This window comes from Marmota monax, unplaced genomic scaffold (genome assembly GCF_021218885.2).
Source record: "Marmota monax isolate L192 unplaced genomic scaffold, Marmota_monax_Labrador192_F-V1.1 WCK01_AAM20220418_F8-fsc00005, whole genome shotgun sequence".
In the NCBI taxonomy this organism is placed as follows: domain Eukaryota; kingdom Metazoa; phylum Chordata; class Mammalia; order Rodentia; family Sciuridae; genus Marmota; species Marmota monax.
The window spans coordinates 5,701,547-5,719,457 of NW_026692254.1; the positions used below are offsets into that span (position 1 = coordinate 5,701,547).

A 17,911-nucleotide genomic window follows, 5' to 3' on the forward strand; every position below is an offset into this window, starting at 1 on the left:
GTTGTAGAAGCTGTAGGATATTAGTAGTCATGAAAATTATTATTCTCCACAAAAAATATAAATGTATCATATTGTGTCCAGTGGAGACACACTGGATGACTGAGCAGTCAACATTGACCAATTTTACACCTATCCATGTATACATTTTAGTATTCCTGAGTGCCTTGTGCATTTAAAATTCTCCTTGGAACTGACTGTTATATCTTTCTGGTTCTTTAACAAATGAGTCAACATCTTTGACATATGTTCACTTTACATTTGTATAAGAATCACAATTTTACCTTTTCTAAAATTTTTTCTGTAACATTTATTTAATGTGACACATTTTACCGATAGGAAATGGCCTCTGTAATTTCTCCTTGTTAAAATGCTTAGCAGACAATAACTGAACTCATGGTTTCATATTCTGCCTTCCTTTGGAATTTGCAGTACCTATGGTCATGAATTTGAAACTCCTAGGGGTTATTACATTTGCATATGTTATTACATATATATATATAGTTGAGATTTTGGAAACAATGCCTGGAGATGAGCTTGGGCCTTGGAGATTCTTGTTATTAGGGCTATCTACTTCTTCAACCATTTGATTTCTCTATTCCTCCTGCCATGTCTGGGCCACAAGAGCGGGCAGGGGGCTTCTGTGGAACAACTTGGGCCCCAGAGTAATTAGGGATGAGAGGACCTTGGAATTGATACTTCTTTTTGATTCGTTATTTGACTTGGTTTAACCTCTGCAATCTGTCCCACAAGACCATCTTAACAGGTGCTCAGAAAGGGGGTGGAAGGGAAAGAATCTCCCAAATCAAGCTAACCTTTCTTAACTTTTGAACCTCTGCTGTCTACTATGGTAACCACTACCCATGGGGCTATTGGGTGCTTAAAATTTGGCTGATATGACTGAAGAATAGAATTTTAAACTTTTAATTTAAACAATTCAAAAACTGCAATTCAATCCAGTTATTTGAAAATACTGTTTGGGACTATTTGAATGTGTGAATCTCCTTTTTAATCATACATTTTATGAAATCAAAATCTGGAGCAAGATAATTGCTCTTTCGAGTTGAAATAGGCTGAAACGGAAAATATACACCAGGTTTCAAAGTTTTACTACTAAAAAAAAGGTAAAATATTCCATTAATACCTTTTGTATTGACACCTTGAAATGATAATATTTCAGGTATACTGGGTAAAATAAAATATATTCTTAATATTAGCCAAGTGTGGCGATATAAACCTGCAATCCCAGCTACTTGGGAGGCTGAGGTAGTAGGATTGCAAGGCTGATCAACAACTTAGTGAGACCCTGTCTTAAAATAATATTTTGAAGGGCTGGGGATGTATGTAGCTCAAGGTAAAGTGCTTGTTTAGCAAGTCGTGAGGCCCTGGTGCTTAACTCCCTGCACCAAAAAAAAAAAAAAGAAGTTTATTTTTTGTTGTTGTTGTTGTTTTGTAACGTGGTATTAGAAAAGATAAGATCACTTTGCCATTAGCATCTTTGGGTCCGGACACCCAGGAGGGAGAATCCTCCCATTTCTCTTTATCTGGTTTGCTATGGGGCTCCCTTGTGGTTCTGGATCCTTTATGCTTTGGTTTTCTAATCCCTAGCAGCTTTTTTCTCCTTCCTGGGTGATTACACTGCTCTACAGTCGGTTTGAAAGGTCTGGGCACCAACAGTCTCTTCCACTCCCCACCTGTCTGCTCCTGGCGCCCCAAGACCTTAGAGGAGTGGTCTTGCAATTTCTGACTCTGCCCGCCAGAGGGAGCTCAGTTGCTGCCGTTGCTGCCTACCAACCTGAGGCCCGGAAGCAGTTCTCCTCGCGCGCGGGGCGACTTCCGGCGGAGTGAGCACAGGGTCGCGACGTGCCGGCTTTCTAGGGTGGCGGCGGTGGCGAGATGACCACGCTCCGGGCCTTCACGTGCGACGACCTGTTTCGCTTCAATAACATGTGAGTAAGACACGTCCTGAGCCGGCAGCTCCTGCCCGGGCCCCGCTTCCTGGACTGCCAGCTCTGTCCCTAGCTGCGACCCCGGCCGGACCCCCTCACCCAGGCCGGGGCCTGGGAAGTTACCCCGCCTGCCGACTCTTGCGTCTCCTTCGGGGCTGCGGGGGTCCGAGGCCCGAGGCCCGGTGGGTCCGGGACTGATTGCGCACTGGCATTGGTGACCTCAGCCAAGGCACTTAAATAACTTCATCCTTTAACCCTGCGTGCCCATTGAGTACTGGGCAACGCCGGGGCCGACTCCAGGTCGTTGTCAGGGTGCGCTGGGCTGGCGGAGCGAGGTGGGCGAGCGATCCCTAGCCGCGGGTTTGGGCTCCACGCTTAGTTCTGGGGCTTACCGGTTAGTGACTTTTGGGTACTGTGGACACACTAAAGTACCCGCGGCGGAGGCTGTTGCAAGGTTCCGACTGAGGTCAATAGCTAAGAGTTTGCTGGGAACAAATCCGTTGGTTAAATTGTATCCTAATGAAGTAACATTGTCATCATTGTGTCCCACCGCAGCAGGTGATGTCGCAGTCATAGTGTTTGAACGTTTAGTTACTGTATCTGCACATCCCCGGAGTAGACAACTTTTTTTTTTTTTTTCTGTCGTGAGGAGTCCAGGAAGAGGGCAGATGATTGTAGAGATCCATTGTATGCAGAGTCCTGGGTTCGGTCTGAGTTAAGGCAAGATCCGTGACTTGCAAGTACTTTTTTTTTTTTTTTTAAACAAATTATTATCAAAATTCCTAAACATTTAGAAGAGTTGAAAGAATTTTGCCTTGAGCTCCTATAGGTACCACGTGGATTTTACAGTTGAAATTTTATTTTTACTACACTGGTCTTATCTCACGTTTGTCTGTCCATCTGTCAGTCCCCTAATCACTTTTAAAAACAATAGTGCAATAAGTGAAAACTGTGGGCCAGTGATTCAGATTCAGATGTCAGGAGTGTGGGAAAAACTTTAGGATGAGGTGGATAGGAACACTGAGTAAGGCTTGAAGGATGAGGAAAATGTTGGGGAGGAGGAATTTCATTCTGGAGAAGGTGTGTAAATGAGAAAACAAGAAGTTTAGTCAGACAGCTGGTATCAGTGTAAATTATAGTAGTTGGTTTCTGTAATAGCAGTCAGGGAAAAACAGGTTGAAGCTGGTCTTTGGATCCATGGTAGAGGGGTTTAAATGTGATTCTGTGGGAAGAATTTTCTGTTGGGCCCGACTTGTGTTGATTTCTCCCTGTCCCATACACTCCTGTTCTGAATGCTCATGTAATCACTTAATCCACTCATTTTACTTTATTTTATTTTGAGTAAGGTATTGCAAGCTTATATGAATTGTCCCAAGTGATGGAGCCCAGAGGTGGGAATGGGTTGAGCCAGGCATTTTCTCCAAGGAGATTGGCCCTGGTGGTTCTTGGAAAGTTGGTCCCTGACTATAGGGATTGTTTTAAAAATGCAAATTCTCTGATGTTTGAGACTATTGCTCTAAAGAAGTCCCTTGATATCTGTGGAGGATTTGTTTTAGGATCCAACATGGATCGAAGAATCCAATGATGATCAAGTTCCTTATTTACAATGGCATAATATTTGCATATAACCTATGTGCTTCTGACACACTGTAGATTGTCTGAGATTTACTTATAATGCATCATATAATGTGAATGCCTTATAAATAGTTGCTTTACTGGGTTATTTGGGGACCGATGACCAAAAAAGTCTATACTTAAAGGCACGAATGCAATTTTTTTCATATATTTTCAATCCAAAGTTGGTTGAATCCAAGGATGCAGAACCCACAGACATGGAAGGCAGACTGAACTCTTAACCAGTGTGCTCTGTGGGGTGTGAAGTAATTAGAGGAAATGAACCAGGCAGGTAAGCCACTTAGGAGTCCTTGGCAATGGCCCAGAGATGATGACTTGACAAAGGCGCAGGTTTGGGAGGTGCAGATGGGAGGTGACATGGTGGCTGAAGTTTGAGGAATAGACAAGTCAAAGCTTGTAGAATCAAAGATCTAGAAAGGGACAACACTGTTTTATATTGAAAATGAATAAAATTGAAGGGTATGCTCATGAACACTATAATCAAACTTTAGATTCCAGGTCACTTTGCTTGCTTAGCCTTTTCAGCATATACCAATAAGGTATATAGGAGCTCACTTTGTCTCCACTTTTACACTCCTTTTATTGTCATTTTGATTGGAAACAAAATCATGCAGGGTAGGATTGCAGAAGGAATTGAAAGAAGCATTAGGTATAGACTGTTGCAATTAATTTAACTGAAATTTTATTCTTGGAACAATATTTGAGTGCCTAATAAGTGCCAGTACTAGAGCAGCAATGAAAATAATAAAAATATTGGTGTCTTTATGGAATTTACATTTTTAGAGATAAAAGTGGTAAATAGAACTTAGTGTTCAGTATGAAGGAAGAAATAGAATTAGGGAAGGAAAATTGGAAGTGCTTAGGAATTCAACTTTAGGTAGGGTGTTCAGGGAAGATGCCATTGAAGAAAGACCTAGGTGAAATGAGGGAGTGAGTCATTTGGATACCAGGAGCTTCCAGATCGAGGGGACAGTAAAGATATCTGTGCAAAAGATATTTCAAATAGGAGGCAGCAACCAGTGTGGCTGGTATATCGTGAATACAGGCATGTAAGAGATGAAGTCAGAGAGTCAAAGGCCTAGATCTTGGAAACTCCTTCCTGGGACTTGGGCTTCTCTGTCTTCTCATTAAGACACCCCAGTAGAAAGGTCAGGTAGGCATCTGGGCATGGGGGTCTCAAGTTTAGGTCTGGACTAAAGATAGGAATTTGAAGATCCTTACTGTGTGGATGATGGCAGGTTATCAGGAGACTATATGACACTAGTGATGGAATAACTGTAGAAAGAAAAGTCTAAAATATGCCCAAAGGTGTCAAGGAGACCTGTCACTGAGGTGGGAGAAAAAACTGATGGAGTCTTGGAAGCCAAGTGAAGAGAGTGTTTCAGGAAGAAGGAATGAGAAACTATGTGGAGAGCTGCTGATGACTAAGTGTAAATCCTATTTGTACATTTCTTCTAGGGAAGAGACAGAAATTTGAGATGCAGATTCAGGAGACAGAATCGCAAGAGCAGGGTCCTGAGTAGTGAGAGGGGTGGGATCTGCTGGCTGACACTCCATGCCTAGTGACAGAAGTGCAAGCAAGCATCTGGTGGTCATTAGGTGGGTGGATTCATTGGTGGGACTTTGGTGACACTTCTTCTCTTCTTACTGTTGTATTTTCTTTGTGATGAAATAGGAAGCAGCTGAGATAGAGAAGGGGCAACCTGTTGGAGAGTCAAGGTGAGACGAGAGGATATGAAGTAGTCAAGAAGTGTAGGAGAGTGAATCCCCACACTGTGTTAGAGCAGTGATTCTCCAGGTGAGGGTCAGGGCTCTGCGGGGTCCCCAGAATTGTTTTGGAGTTCTGCAAGAACAAAACTATTTTCATAATACTAAGATTTTTTTTTTAAATGCCTTTTTCACTCTCATTGTCTTAAAAGCATACATTGGGGTTTTCCTGATGTGTTATCTTTCAACAGCAAGCATAACAAATCCTTGAAAATTCAGCTGGTTTCTTTTAAAGCCAGTCATTTCAAAACTGTTAAAAGTGTCATTGTTGTCACTAAGTTTTTGTTTATTTTCCAAAATATAGTGATTTCTTGGTAAAGTTATTAATGTTAACATATAGTTGACTTATTAAATAGATTTTCAATGAATATTTTTAATTTTAAAACATCAATATATATAACCTATCTAAACTAAAAGTTGAATACTTTTTTAGTGTAAAGGGGGTTTTTGAAACCAAAAAGATTGAGAACTTACTGGAATAGAGAGATGTAATATGGCATTGTTAAGGGTACCAAAAAACTTGACTATAAATGGGAAGAAGGTTGAAAGTTGCTGGTTTGTGTCTGAAAAAATAACAGTTCCATTAAATGAACAGGAAAGTGAGAGGCCAGAGCTGGTTGGGGATGGAGGATATGGGTTTTAAGAATGGTGTGATGATGGTGTGGTAGTACATGCTGGCACCAGGGCCAGGCTGGGGAAAGCCTCCTTCAAAAATGCACAATGGAAAGTATAGGAGTGGGGCCGGTGGAAATGTAGGAGTAGGTAAGTAAAAACTGAATGTTCATATTTATAAGGTGGAAAAGAGAAAGAAAAAACTGTAAGGGAAGGCCCCACAGGCAGGTAGAATCCTTGTGTGAAATGGGATAGCAGGCAAGTTTGACTTGCTGTCTATATTCATGATACTAGGTATATGCCTAGTTGGTCCCCAGCTTCACTAACAATTTATTATCTTCTATAAGATTCTTGTGCAATTTGTTAAGAGTAAAATAATTTGTAAAGCAGTTAAATGAAAATGTACAGATAATTTTATAGTTGCTGTTGACAACTCATGATGGCTACTAGGTAGTATTAACCATCTTTCTTGGCTCGAAAGTTAATTTTAAAGTTGTGGAGTAAGTATATTTTGTTTTCCTGTGGCATATTATTTTTTGTTTAAGCAGTTTTATTAAAACTGGTTTTCGTAAACACTGCTTATTTTGACATTTCTTTTGTTTCTTTCAGTAACTTGGACCCACTTACAGAAACTGTATCCTTAAAAAAAAAAAAAAAAAAAAATCAAATGAAGATTTACCAGTAAGGAAAATGGAGAAATAAAAGGAAAAATTACACACAAGGGCTGAAAACTTTAAAAACCTGTAAATCACTTTAAAAAACAATGAAAACAATAGTTGCCTTAAATCTGCCTGGCAAACTACTCATATATATATATACTTTACATAAATCTGTAGCATTATAGCTCCCTTGCCCACTTTGCCCCATAGCAGTAGCATGGCTGTATGTATATACCAAAAAGCACAGTGACTTCAGTAAGATGGCTGTTTCCCTCTAAATGAAGTCTCCAGTAACCACCCTCTTTGCAATTTTAATTATTGAATTATTCCCAGAGTAGCTTTGGTCTTCCTGTTCCAGGTGGCCTCAGAGCAAATGATCAGTGTGGCAGCAGAATCAACAGAGGGGAGGTGAGTGTGTCCTTCCATTTTAAGAGTAATTTTGCAAAGCACCATAAAGAACCTGCCTCCTGCCCCACCTGTCTAGTCTATTCGTAGTCCAGAATTAAGCCCAACTTGAAATTGGGACTTGTTACTAAAGTGAATAGAGGATTTGGGGTAATAATTGATAGTCTCTATCATCATCCCAACATAAAAATGGGCAGAACATGGAAAGTTAGGACATTCTTGGTTATGTTGCTATAACAGATAACTACATATCTTCGGTGGTTTAAAATGAAACATTAGATTTCTGGATTGTGCTTTATGTCCACTGTAGAGCGATAGGATGTTCTGTTAATTGATAATTTAATTTATGCCCCAAGAGGGTATAGTAGAAGCTTGTAAACTTGTAAAGTCCATCTTACCAGTCAGAAGACATGCAAACTTAAATCAAAATGAGAAACCATATATAACAGAGTAGATGATCCAGAAATTTAAAAAAAAAAAAAGATAAAACTCAATATTAATGATGATGGGGTAAAAAAAAGCATTCTCATAAATTGCTGGTGACAGTATCAACTGGTGTAGTCTCACTAGAAGGTGATTTTGAAATATAATACTTAGAGATTCCATTACCTGAAAGCAAAAATAATTTTTAAAAATAGAGGCTTTTATCATAGGTAAGCAAATTCAGGTCCATGGGCCAAATTTGGCCCACTTTTTTTTTATGTAAATAAGATTATATTGAGACGTGCCCATGCTGACTAATTTGTTGTCTGCTTCCCTACTTAATGATCATCCTGTATCAAAGTCTCTGTGTAGCATTTATCATCATCTAAGATTCTTACTTGTTCACTGTGTGTTTACTCATGGACTATGAATGTCAGATTTACTCTGTGATGCTTGGCACATAGATATTCAGTACATTAATTTTTCTGTAAGTACATTGGAAAATTAATGGCTAGTTCCTATTTTGGCTTCAGCCATAAAACTGACATGCAAACTTAAATAAAAAAAAAAGATATGCAAACACAATTATGTTTTTTTGTTTTGTTTAAAGGAAACTTTTTACCATCCATTACTTTTCATACTCCTTAACATGATCTAGTGTAGGATTCTTTTTTACTTATAGTACCTCACCCACTGGCCAGAGACCATATGGTCCACAAGCATAGGAAATTTACTGTCTAGGCCTTTAAGAGAAAAAGTTTGCTACCCCTGAGTTACATCATGATAAAAATTATTTCAGGAGAATTACATTGAAATTTTGGAATTCACACATAACAAGGATATGGTTAAATAAATTAAGATGTATCCAAGAAGGACTTACAAAGTTTTTTGGGAAACTAGAAATGACCCAGGTGTCTCCCGACAGGAGACAGAGTATTTAGATTTGTCTTCATATCAGGGAATCCTACACAGTAGTAAAAATTAACCACAGGTACAGGCTATAAGAGGACTATAGATCAGAAACAAAATTGAGTAGAACAAGAAAAATCCACAAAGCTTTCATTTGAATTTTTTAAATTATGACTAATAAAAAGTATCTCCCTGTCTTTAAAAGAAAAAAGTCAAAAGGTTTTTGAAGAATTTTGAATGCCAAAGGAAAATTCTTACTATATAATAAAGGAAAATATTAGAATGCAAGTCAACTTATACAATGTGCTTTGAGTGGCATCTAAATTTTACAGTTAAATCCCATAATCAAAGTGAGTTCATATTTGAAACAAATCTGTTAGGTCCTACTGGTTGATTTGAGGAGTAGGCAAGATGATTAAGGAGTGAGTGGCTTCATGGCAGCAAGACTGGATGGACTGCCATGTTAGGGTTGTTTTACAGAGCTGAAGATAAAATAATGACTGTTCTCAAAATAATGACTGTTCCTCAGAGGAGAGTTGGAGGATTTGAAGAATTTAACACTTGAGGAAATTTTCCAAAAACTTTTTTTTGTAACAGCACTGGTATTAAACCCAGGGCTTTGTGCAGGCCAGGCAAACACTCTACCACTGAGCTTTGTATGATTGATGGTGTCCTCTCATTAAATTGTATTAGAGTGCTTATACTGAGAAGACATATAGGAGAGTACCTCTCAGTAAGGACACCCTAGGGTCAAAGAGTTAAGTAATGAGCAGACATACTTGATTCCTTTAATCACATTTTATCTGCATTATTAAAATTTGAATCAGTGGAGGGGAAAAATAGGTAATTATTGCCCCTGAAAGGACTTAGGTTGTACTTATTTTCAGTTTCATGGCTGAAGCCAAAGTAGGAACTAGCCATTAATTTTCCAGTGCAATTATGGAAGGATAAATATATTGAACATTTATGTGCTAAGCACCACAGAGTAAATCTGACATTCATAATACATGAGTTAACAGACAGTGAACAAATAAGAATCTCAGGTGATGATAAATGCTACACAGAGACTTAGATACAGGATGGTCAGTAAGTAGGGAAGCAAACTGTACAAGAACTTGGGAGTCCTGATTCTTTGCTTTCTAGCAGTCTCCATTTCACAACTGAGGTGATATGTCTAGGCAATTTTGTAAAAATTCAGTGCTAACCTAAATATTTCATGTATTGGGCATAATTAGGAATTTTACAGAGCTGAAGATAAAGTAACAATTATGTTTTTTTTGTGTTTTGTTTTAAGGGAACTTTTTACCGTCCATTACTTTTCATACTCCTTAACAGGATCTAGTATGGGATTCCTTTTTACTTACAGTACCTTGCCCACTGGCCAGAGTATTTCATCGTTGCAGAGGCACCTGGTGGAGAATTAATGGGTTATAGTAAGTATAAAACCACTAGCACTTTTTTGGGTAGAAAGTTGATTTTAATGTAGATTTCAACATGATTACTTTAGACTATAGAATTGGAATCATGATGCCTGTGTTTTATTTTCTTTTCAACTACTCAACAGCTTACTGATCACTTCTCTTTTAGCGATTGTTCTAGGTAACAGTGAACCAGGCAGACATGATCTCATTTTTCTTGGACTTTCATTCTATATTTATATCATGGTTTATTTGGCATATATAATGTGTGGATTGTATCATCTTCATTGAATTAGTAGCATTACTAACAAAAATTTAAGCTGTGAATTGTCTCTTATTGTATGCACATACCCACATATATACATACCTCCATGAAAACTTTTCCTGATTCTATAAACAGATGTGGCATTTCATTTGCAAGGGAATTTTCAAATACATAGCATTAACTGGATACTTAAAAATGAAAACTTTGAGGGCTGGGGTTGTAGCTCAGTGGTAGAGCACTTGCCTAGCGTGTAGGAGGCACTGGGTTTGATTTTCAGTACCGCACATAAATAAATTTTTTAAAAAATGAAAACTCTGATTTTATGTTAATCAGTGTGTCTAATTACTGAATGCTTTTGTTGTTGTTGTCGGCAGTTATGGGTAAAGCAGAAGGCTCAGTAGCCAGGGAAGAATGGCATGGGCACGTCACAGCTCTGTCTGTTGCCCCTGAATTTCGACGTCTTGGTTTGGCTGCTAAACTTATGGAGTTATTAGAGGAGATTTCAGAAAGGTGAGATCCAGTTTTTCAAATATACTTAGTGATTTATGAACCCTCACCATTTTTGTCTGTAGAACATCTGTAAGATTTTCCCCCACTTCTGGCTGAGTAGCTGCTGTGTCTTTATACTTTGCAGGGTTTTATTTTCAACTTCTAGTAGTTCTTAGAACTGTCACCTATTCTAAGTGATGTCATTGTTCCTGTTTTGTTATTGAGGAAAATTAAGGCAGAGTGTTGCAGTGACCTGTCATAGGCCTATAAGCTGGATAACTGGTGATATTAAAGACTAGCCTTCAAGGAAGGTTTATTTTTGTGTTCTTGCTACTATGGTATAAGTTCCTAAATTTTGTTATCATTGTTCTGCGTATCTTAGTAGAATTTTCAGTGTTCCTGTACCAAAAGAAAATAGTTCCATCTTAAGTTTAATAAATACTTACAAGCCTAACAGCTTGTAAAATAGCCACTTTGAAAAGATAAACTGAAATAACATGCATTTTCATTTCATTTTTAACTGTGTGGTTATTATCTATTAATGATATGTGCACCAAGGGCATTGAATGGTTTTTTAAATTTTTTTTTGTTCTAGAGTGCTAGGGGCACTCTACCATGAGCTACATACATCCCCAGCTCTTTTTATTTTTATTTTGAGACAGGGTCTTGCTAAGTTGCTGAGGCTGGCCTTGAACTTGTGAACTTGTGATCCTTCTGCCTCAGCCTCCCAAGTAGCTGGGATTAACAGGTGTGTTCCACAGTGACTGACTGAATGACTTCTTAAACCTTGGAAATAGATTCACCATCCTGTTTCCCATTGCTATTCATGTGGCACTAGTGCTTTTTAAAATTACAGCAACTGCCAAAAACCCAGCTTCATAAAAATATTATGTAATTAAAAGGAATGTAGCATAATGTTGAATTTGTTAACTACTTTGAACTAGTATTTTGCCAGTATCTGACATATAAAGTTTTACTGTGTTTTCCCTAAGCATCTTGAAAATCCTATAACCCTTCTATGAATTTGGGATACCCGAGTGCAGTTTGGGAACTGCCAACATTATAACATTTAAAAAGGGAGAGTCATATATTTGACATTTAAAAAGGGAGAGTCATATATTAAACACTCTCACTATGTGAGATAAAAAAGTAGTAATTAAAAGGAAGGCTTCTCCCATTTCTCATTCTAGAAAAGTCAAGATAATGTAAGTCTGACCAATTATTCAGATGCCATTTGTTTCTCAAGGTAAATGTCTGAAAGAGTAATAGGAAAGTAGATTGTTATGAAAAAAAGGTCTGGAGGCTTAATTTTCACATAATTCTTGGATTTAATAAAGGCAAATTTTAAAGAAGTAACTGTGGCCACAAACATTCTGAGTCAAGTAGGTTGCTAATCCCTTTAGAGAGTAAAGGAAATGGTGTTAGCTGAAAAAGAAGTTGACTCTAGATTTTACAGTTTTTTTTTAAAGTTATGCCTAGACTGAATAAGGAAGGGAAGAAAATTTTTAATAATACATGGTTTATACACATTTATTAATGACATCCTTGTTGGAAAAAAGTTATTTAGCATTCTTGTATAGCAGATAGAATGATAGGAAATAAGTTCCAACTGTAACCTTGCACATGTGTAATTAATTATAGGATAGATTCTCTCTCTCTTTGACTAGAAAACCACTAAGCTTCTTCTCTTCTAGTTTTAGAAGCTTCATTATTTTAGGGTAGCTGTTAAGACTTAAATTATTTGTATGAGTGTATGTATGTATGCATGTATTTAAATGTATACATTAAAAGTATAAACAGTAGATAATTACCAAAAGAGGAGACAAAAAATTTAAATGATAAGAATCAGTCCAAAAGAAGAGAAAGGAAATTTAAACTGGCAATACAAAAAGTATGAAATAAAGCAGTAGCTATGAATCCAAACACTATCAGTAATTAGAATAGGAAATGTTAGGACTAATGATTCCAGTTAAAAGACAGAAGTGTATTATATTTACAGGAAATATTTATAAACATTAAAAAATACACAAAGATTGAAAGAAAAATTTAAGGTATTATGTCATGCAAAGTCTAATGGAAAGAAAGTTGGTGTACTTCCATTAAGTTACATTATAGTTGAATAATTATTACCAGAGTAAAGAAGGGTCATTGTATACAGATAAAAGATTTAATCCATCAAAAAGATGTGTTAGAAATTTTATGTACCCAGTGATATAAATTCAAAATAAAAATCCAAAACTTGACAAAACAACAATGATAAATAGACAGATGATTATTACAGTGGGAAATTTGAACATGCTTATTCCTGATAGAACAATAGACAGAAATTGGTTAAGGGTACAGAATGAAGGTCAGTGAACTTTTTCTGAACCAGAGAGTAAATAGAGTTTTCAGGTCACCTGAGATCTGTTGCATTGTCTTATATTAATTTATTTTTAACTCTTTGGAATTAAGTCATTACTTACCTTAAAGGATTTCAATTAGGTAGTATAACTTTCTGCAAAGAGAGCTTTGGCTTTTCTGGCAAATTTCAGCAAACATTTAAGAAATAACTATTGTAAGGTCACTTTTACACAAGCAAAAAAAATCTTGGAACATTCTTCAACTTATTTTTTAAGGCTAGGATAACCTTGATAACAATACCTGACAAAAAACATGAAAATGGAAGAACTGAGGAAATCTCATTCCTTAAGTGCAAAAAAAAAAAAAGAATCCCAGAAAGATCATGGGGCAAAATGGGTTCAGTGGATAACATCAGGAACAAGGTTGTTTTAACTTCACACTAAATGAGAACAACTGTTTTTTCATTAAGTGCAGTAAACTTGATACAATCCAATATTCATTCTTGATTAAAAACCAAAAACAACAAACTGTTAGCCAACTAGGCAAAAGGAGGAGAGTGTCCTTAACCTAAAAGAAAAATTATTATCAATAATAAACCTCTAGTAAATATACTTTATAGTCACTAGATGAACATTCATAAATCAATTAAAAACTTAGATGTAAAAGGCAAAACTAAAAAGCTCTTTGGATATAAGATAGAAGAATGTTTATGTGACCTCAGGGTACAAAAGAATAACTTGGAACAGGCCAAAACGTGCTTAACTGTAAGAAGAAGGTTTTATGTTCAACCTTACTAACAACTGGCATAAATTTGATCATCAAAAGATACATTGGAGGGCTGGGATTGTGGCTCAGCGGTAGAGCGCCTGCCTAGCACGGGCAGGACCTAGGTTCAATTCTCAGCACTACATAAAAATAAAGGCATTGTGTTGTGTCCATCTACAAAAAAGATATTTTTTTTCTCTCTCTCTCTCAAAAAAAAAAAGATACATTGGAGATAATGATAAGACAAGCCACAAACAGGGAAAAGATATTTCCAAAAATATTATATAATGCTGAATATCCAAAATACACAGACAGCTGCAGCTTGGGGGGAAATTGTGTGAAAGACTACTAAGTATTGAATAGGAGAAATCTAAATGATCAATAACCAGAAATATATTCAGCCTTGTTAGTAATCAAATGCAAATTAAAATTACACTGAGATATCATTACACCATTAGTCTGGCAAAAATAAAAATGTCAGATGCATTAAAGCTTGTTACTGTGGGATTGGAGTCTCATCCACTTTTATAGAAGGGTAAGTTTTACAAGCAGTTTGGAAAACAGGTTGGCATTATCTAATAAAGTTGAAAACGGTTATGACACAACAATATATATCCTAGTTATAGATCTTAGATGATACTATTCCACAAGATGCTCAATTAAAAAGTTTTCATAGCAGCATAGTTAGTGGTGGTGGTTGTTTTGTATGTGTGCTTGTGTGTTTGGCGGTACAGGAGATTGAACCCAGTGCCTTGCACATGTGCTAGGCAAGAGCTCTCCCACTGAGCTACATCAGCCTCCACAGCATAAACTGTGCTAGTACAAACTGGAAATGCTTTTCAGTAGGACCATGGATGGCTTGTGGTGTATTCATACAGTGGAATGCTTAACAAAGTGAAGATGAACAAGCTCCAGCTCACAGTGCTGACTGAGGCGAATCACAAAGGAATGCATAAAGTCTGATTCCATTACATATAGACAACAAACAGGAGGAACTAAACTATAATAGATGGTAAATCGACAACAGAAAGCAAACAGAAAATAGTCTGGTCACAAGGGTCGGGATGTGGAGACCTCTGAGTGAATGAACGTATATATTACTACAAAGACCTGTGGGCTTCAGGGCTGCAGCCAGCATCCTGCTATGGCTATTTGCCGTTTGTGCACATGAGAGAAAACATCATGTACTATGACTGTTTTATAAAATAAGCATATCAATTACTGTGACATAAAATACACAGTAATTTTTAAAAACCAGTAGCAAAATTGTAGGAAAAAAATATATTTTAAGAAAACGTATTAAGCTTTTGACTGTTTGCAAAAACAGTCATCTTTTTGTACCGCAGAATTGTCAAGCTGCAAAGTCTTGTTACTGAGTAGTCAAAGCAAAGTAAAAACAAGTATTGTTTTTAAAAATCTGTATTTATTACTTCCTAGGGTTTCTCACATTCCAACATCTTTCTTTTTTTTTTTTTTTTTTTTTTTTTTAAAGAAAGGGTGGATTTTTTGTTGATCTCTTTGTAAGAGTATCTAACCAAGTTGCAGTCAACATGTACAAGCAATTGGGCTACAGTGTGTATAGGACGGTCATAGAGTACTATTCAGCCAGCAACGGGGAGCCCGATGAGGATGCTTATGGTAAGCTCCCTTCCAAAGCAGTAACTCCAAGAAGAAGCCAGAACAGTTAAATTTTTTCTCCAGGTTGAAATATTCAATTATTTTAATATATTAAAAAGAACCATATTGGACTTGGATATTTAAATCACCTTTAACATGTTTATGAACTTTATTAGTGATTAAGTTACATTAACTAACCAGTGGTCAGTTTTTGTAAATTATTGTTTCATAATATTATGAGTATGGTATTTAAGATCGAATGTGTATGATGAATTAAATCCTGGGTGGGGTTTGGTTAGCATCTGATATACTTGCAATTGGAAGTCTTACTTATAAATACATTTCTCTTAGAGTCTGGAAGTGGGAATATAGGACAAAATCTTTTATGGGAACTTTACCTACATACATTTTAAATTTGATATGAAGTGTTTTGATACTTGGATACTTCACATTAAACTTTGCTTCCTAACAGATATGAGGAAGGCACTTTCCAGGGACACTGAGAAGAAATCCATCATACCATTACCTCATCCTGTGAGGCCTGAAGACATTGAATAACCATAGGCAGTGGTTCTTAGGCAGTTGTTCCAAATAGTTTATGGACAATATTATTTTCATTGGATGATCTTGGAGCACTATTAGGAGAAAAGTGATCATTTAGGTCTTAAAGACTTTAAGAAAATACAGGATATAAACATTTTCAAGCTCATTGTTTCCATTTAGCAATATCACATGTCTTAAAGCTGTTTGCTCTAATAAAATTCAATCAAGAAGGCAGCTAGGTCAGAAGGAAGCTTTCCACTATCATAATTCATAATGTCCACTATATGCCGGGAAAAGACTTGCTCCAGCCTCTTAAATTCTGTGCCTGAGAACCACTGCTGCACATATATATATATATATATATTTTTTATTTTGTATTGAACTGTTAATTGAAGCTTTAAAAGCATATATGAAATGTATAAATCTAAGATGTATAATAAAATACATTGTTGATTCTATGAATGTTTTCTGGGTGTCTGCTGGTCATTTATACAACTAAATCAAGATTATGAAAGTTCATCAGATATATTTTTCTTACTTTTTTTTTTACTACATATACAGTTAAGCTGCTTGTCATGTACAGATTCTTCCTAGTTGTTTCCTGGATTTTTTTTTTTTTCTTTCAGTACTGTTTAAATCCTGCCTTCCTAAATACAAAAAGAAGCTGATGTGTTTTTTTTTTTTTTTTCAAGAAGAAAAGGAACTTAATTCCTAAAGAAACAGATCATAGGCTGACCATGTGTTTTCATATATAGTTTCATTACTTCTAGCATCTGAAAATATCCAATAAGTAAAAGAAAAAAACTAAAGAAAAATCCACGTGAAATGATTAAAAAGCTTTTACTGTAGAAAGGATTTTGATGAAGTTCAGGAAAAAGATAAATGCATCTTTTATGTTCTCCCATAGGAGAATAACTTTCCTTCCAGCATTTCACACTGGCACATTTGTTATGACTTCGAGAACATGATCCCTAACTTTTTCTTATGTCTACACGCAACCTAAACAGAACAGATAATTCTAGGAAGACTGGCTGGTCATTAACGATCAGACCTATTTGTCTCTCCCCTTGACTGCATATTTAATAAAGGACAATCAGATTCTCCTAAGACCTCAATCAGTATAACCAATCTGACACCCCAAAGTGTGAAACTGGTCCAGTAACAAAAGCAGAAGACAAAAAGGCTTATTATTAGTTCTGTTTTCTTGTGCCCTCAAATGCCCTAATTTTCAAGATAGAAATTAATAACCAAGTCTCTTTTACTCCCTTGGATGAGTTTATACATTTAATATTAAATTTGCTTAGTAATGGTCCTACAGGTGAGAAAGAGTCTTGAAAATACAGCTGTATGTTTGAGTAGTAAACAAAGCAAAACAAAAAAGTATGCTTGAAATACAAGCTAAGTTAAATGAAACAGATTAGTTTTTCTGCTTGAGAATGTAAGTAATACACCATAATATTAATAATGTTTTCATTCTTGTGCTACTTTAAGCTTTCATTATTTAGTATATGGTACCTTCAGTGTTTTTACGTATGCTCTAAACCCCTAGGCTAAGTTTAACATGTTGGGTGTTATGAGTAAACATTTTTTGTACTTAGCACACAGAGATGATATTCTAGATAAAATTTATAATTCCATTGTTCATTAAATTTGGGAAACAATAGGACAGCATCATTATGAAGATTCATGATATATAGCAGTATACCAAAGGCTCCAAGAAGACTGATTTTAGAGACTACATTAACAGTTTAAGCTTTAATCTAGGATTTCCCAAACTTATTTGAAAAGGGGGCATCATTTTTCACAGCACATCTTAAAAACAAGTCAAAACTCAACTACAAAACTCAAACCAGTTTAAGGAACTAATAATGGTATAATTGAAACTAAATGTTATTAGTAAAAATGACTTCAGAAAAATAGTCACTGTAAGTTAATTTTGCAATATTTTTAGTAGCTTTTGGTATAACTGGCCACTATTGAGAAGGTTTGATGTTAATTCAAGCATATCCTGATCTACAAGGAATGAACATATTTAAGAGTGGAAAAGAACAAACGTTTTATCCACTTACTGTGCACCAGGTATTTTTCTAATATAATTTTGAAATGTGCTGTCAA

The 17,911-nt window shown here is 36.3% G+C and overlaps 1 protein-coding gene across 2 annotated transcripts; it reads left to right on the forward strand.

Annotated features, from left to right (window-relative positions):
* The first annotated feature begins 1,792 nt into the window (after positions 1–1,792).
* On the forward strand, positions 1,793–16,258 carry Naa20 (N-alpha-acetyltransferase 20, NatB catalytic subunit). Of its 2 annotated transcripts, XM_046435016.2 has the most exons (6): positions 1,796–1,946; positions 6,570–6,594; positions 9,699–9,789; positions 10,414–10,549; positions 15,129–15,274; positions 15,726–16,258. In XM_046435016.2, the coding sequence occupies exons 1-6, from the start codon at positions 1,894–1,896 to the stop codon at positions 15,809–15,811; spliced, it is 537 nt and encodes a 178-aa protein (XP_046290972.1). In that variant the 5' UTR covers positions 1,796–1,893; the 3' UTR covers positions 15,812–16,258. The 2 variants fall into 2 exon arrangements, with proteins under 2 accessions (XP_046290978.1, XP_046290972.1); XM_046435022.2 differs by lacking the exon at positions 15,129–15,274 and having other exon boundaries at positions 1,793–1,946.
* The last annotated feature ends 1,653 nt before the right edge of the window (positions 16,259–17,911 follow it).

Bases quoted from the DNA above. Each gene is read 5' to 3' on its own strand.
- Naa20 (XM_046435016.2), top strand. From the start codon at position 1,894: ATGACCACGCTCCGGGCCTTCACGTGCGACGACCTGTTTCGCTTCAAT. The intron at 1,947-6,569 runs GTGAGTAAGACA...TGTTTCTTTCAG, and splicing joins CTGTTTCGCTTCAATAACAT to TAACTTGGACCCACTTACAG. The intron at 10,550-15,128 runs GTGAGATCCAGT...TTTTTTTTAAAG, and splicing joins TTAGAGGAGATTTCAGAAAG to AAAGGGTGGATTTTTTGTTG.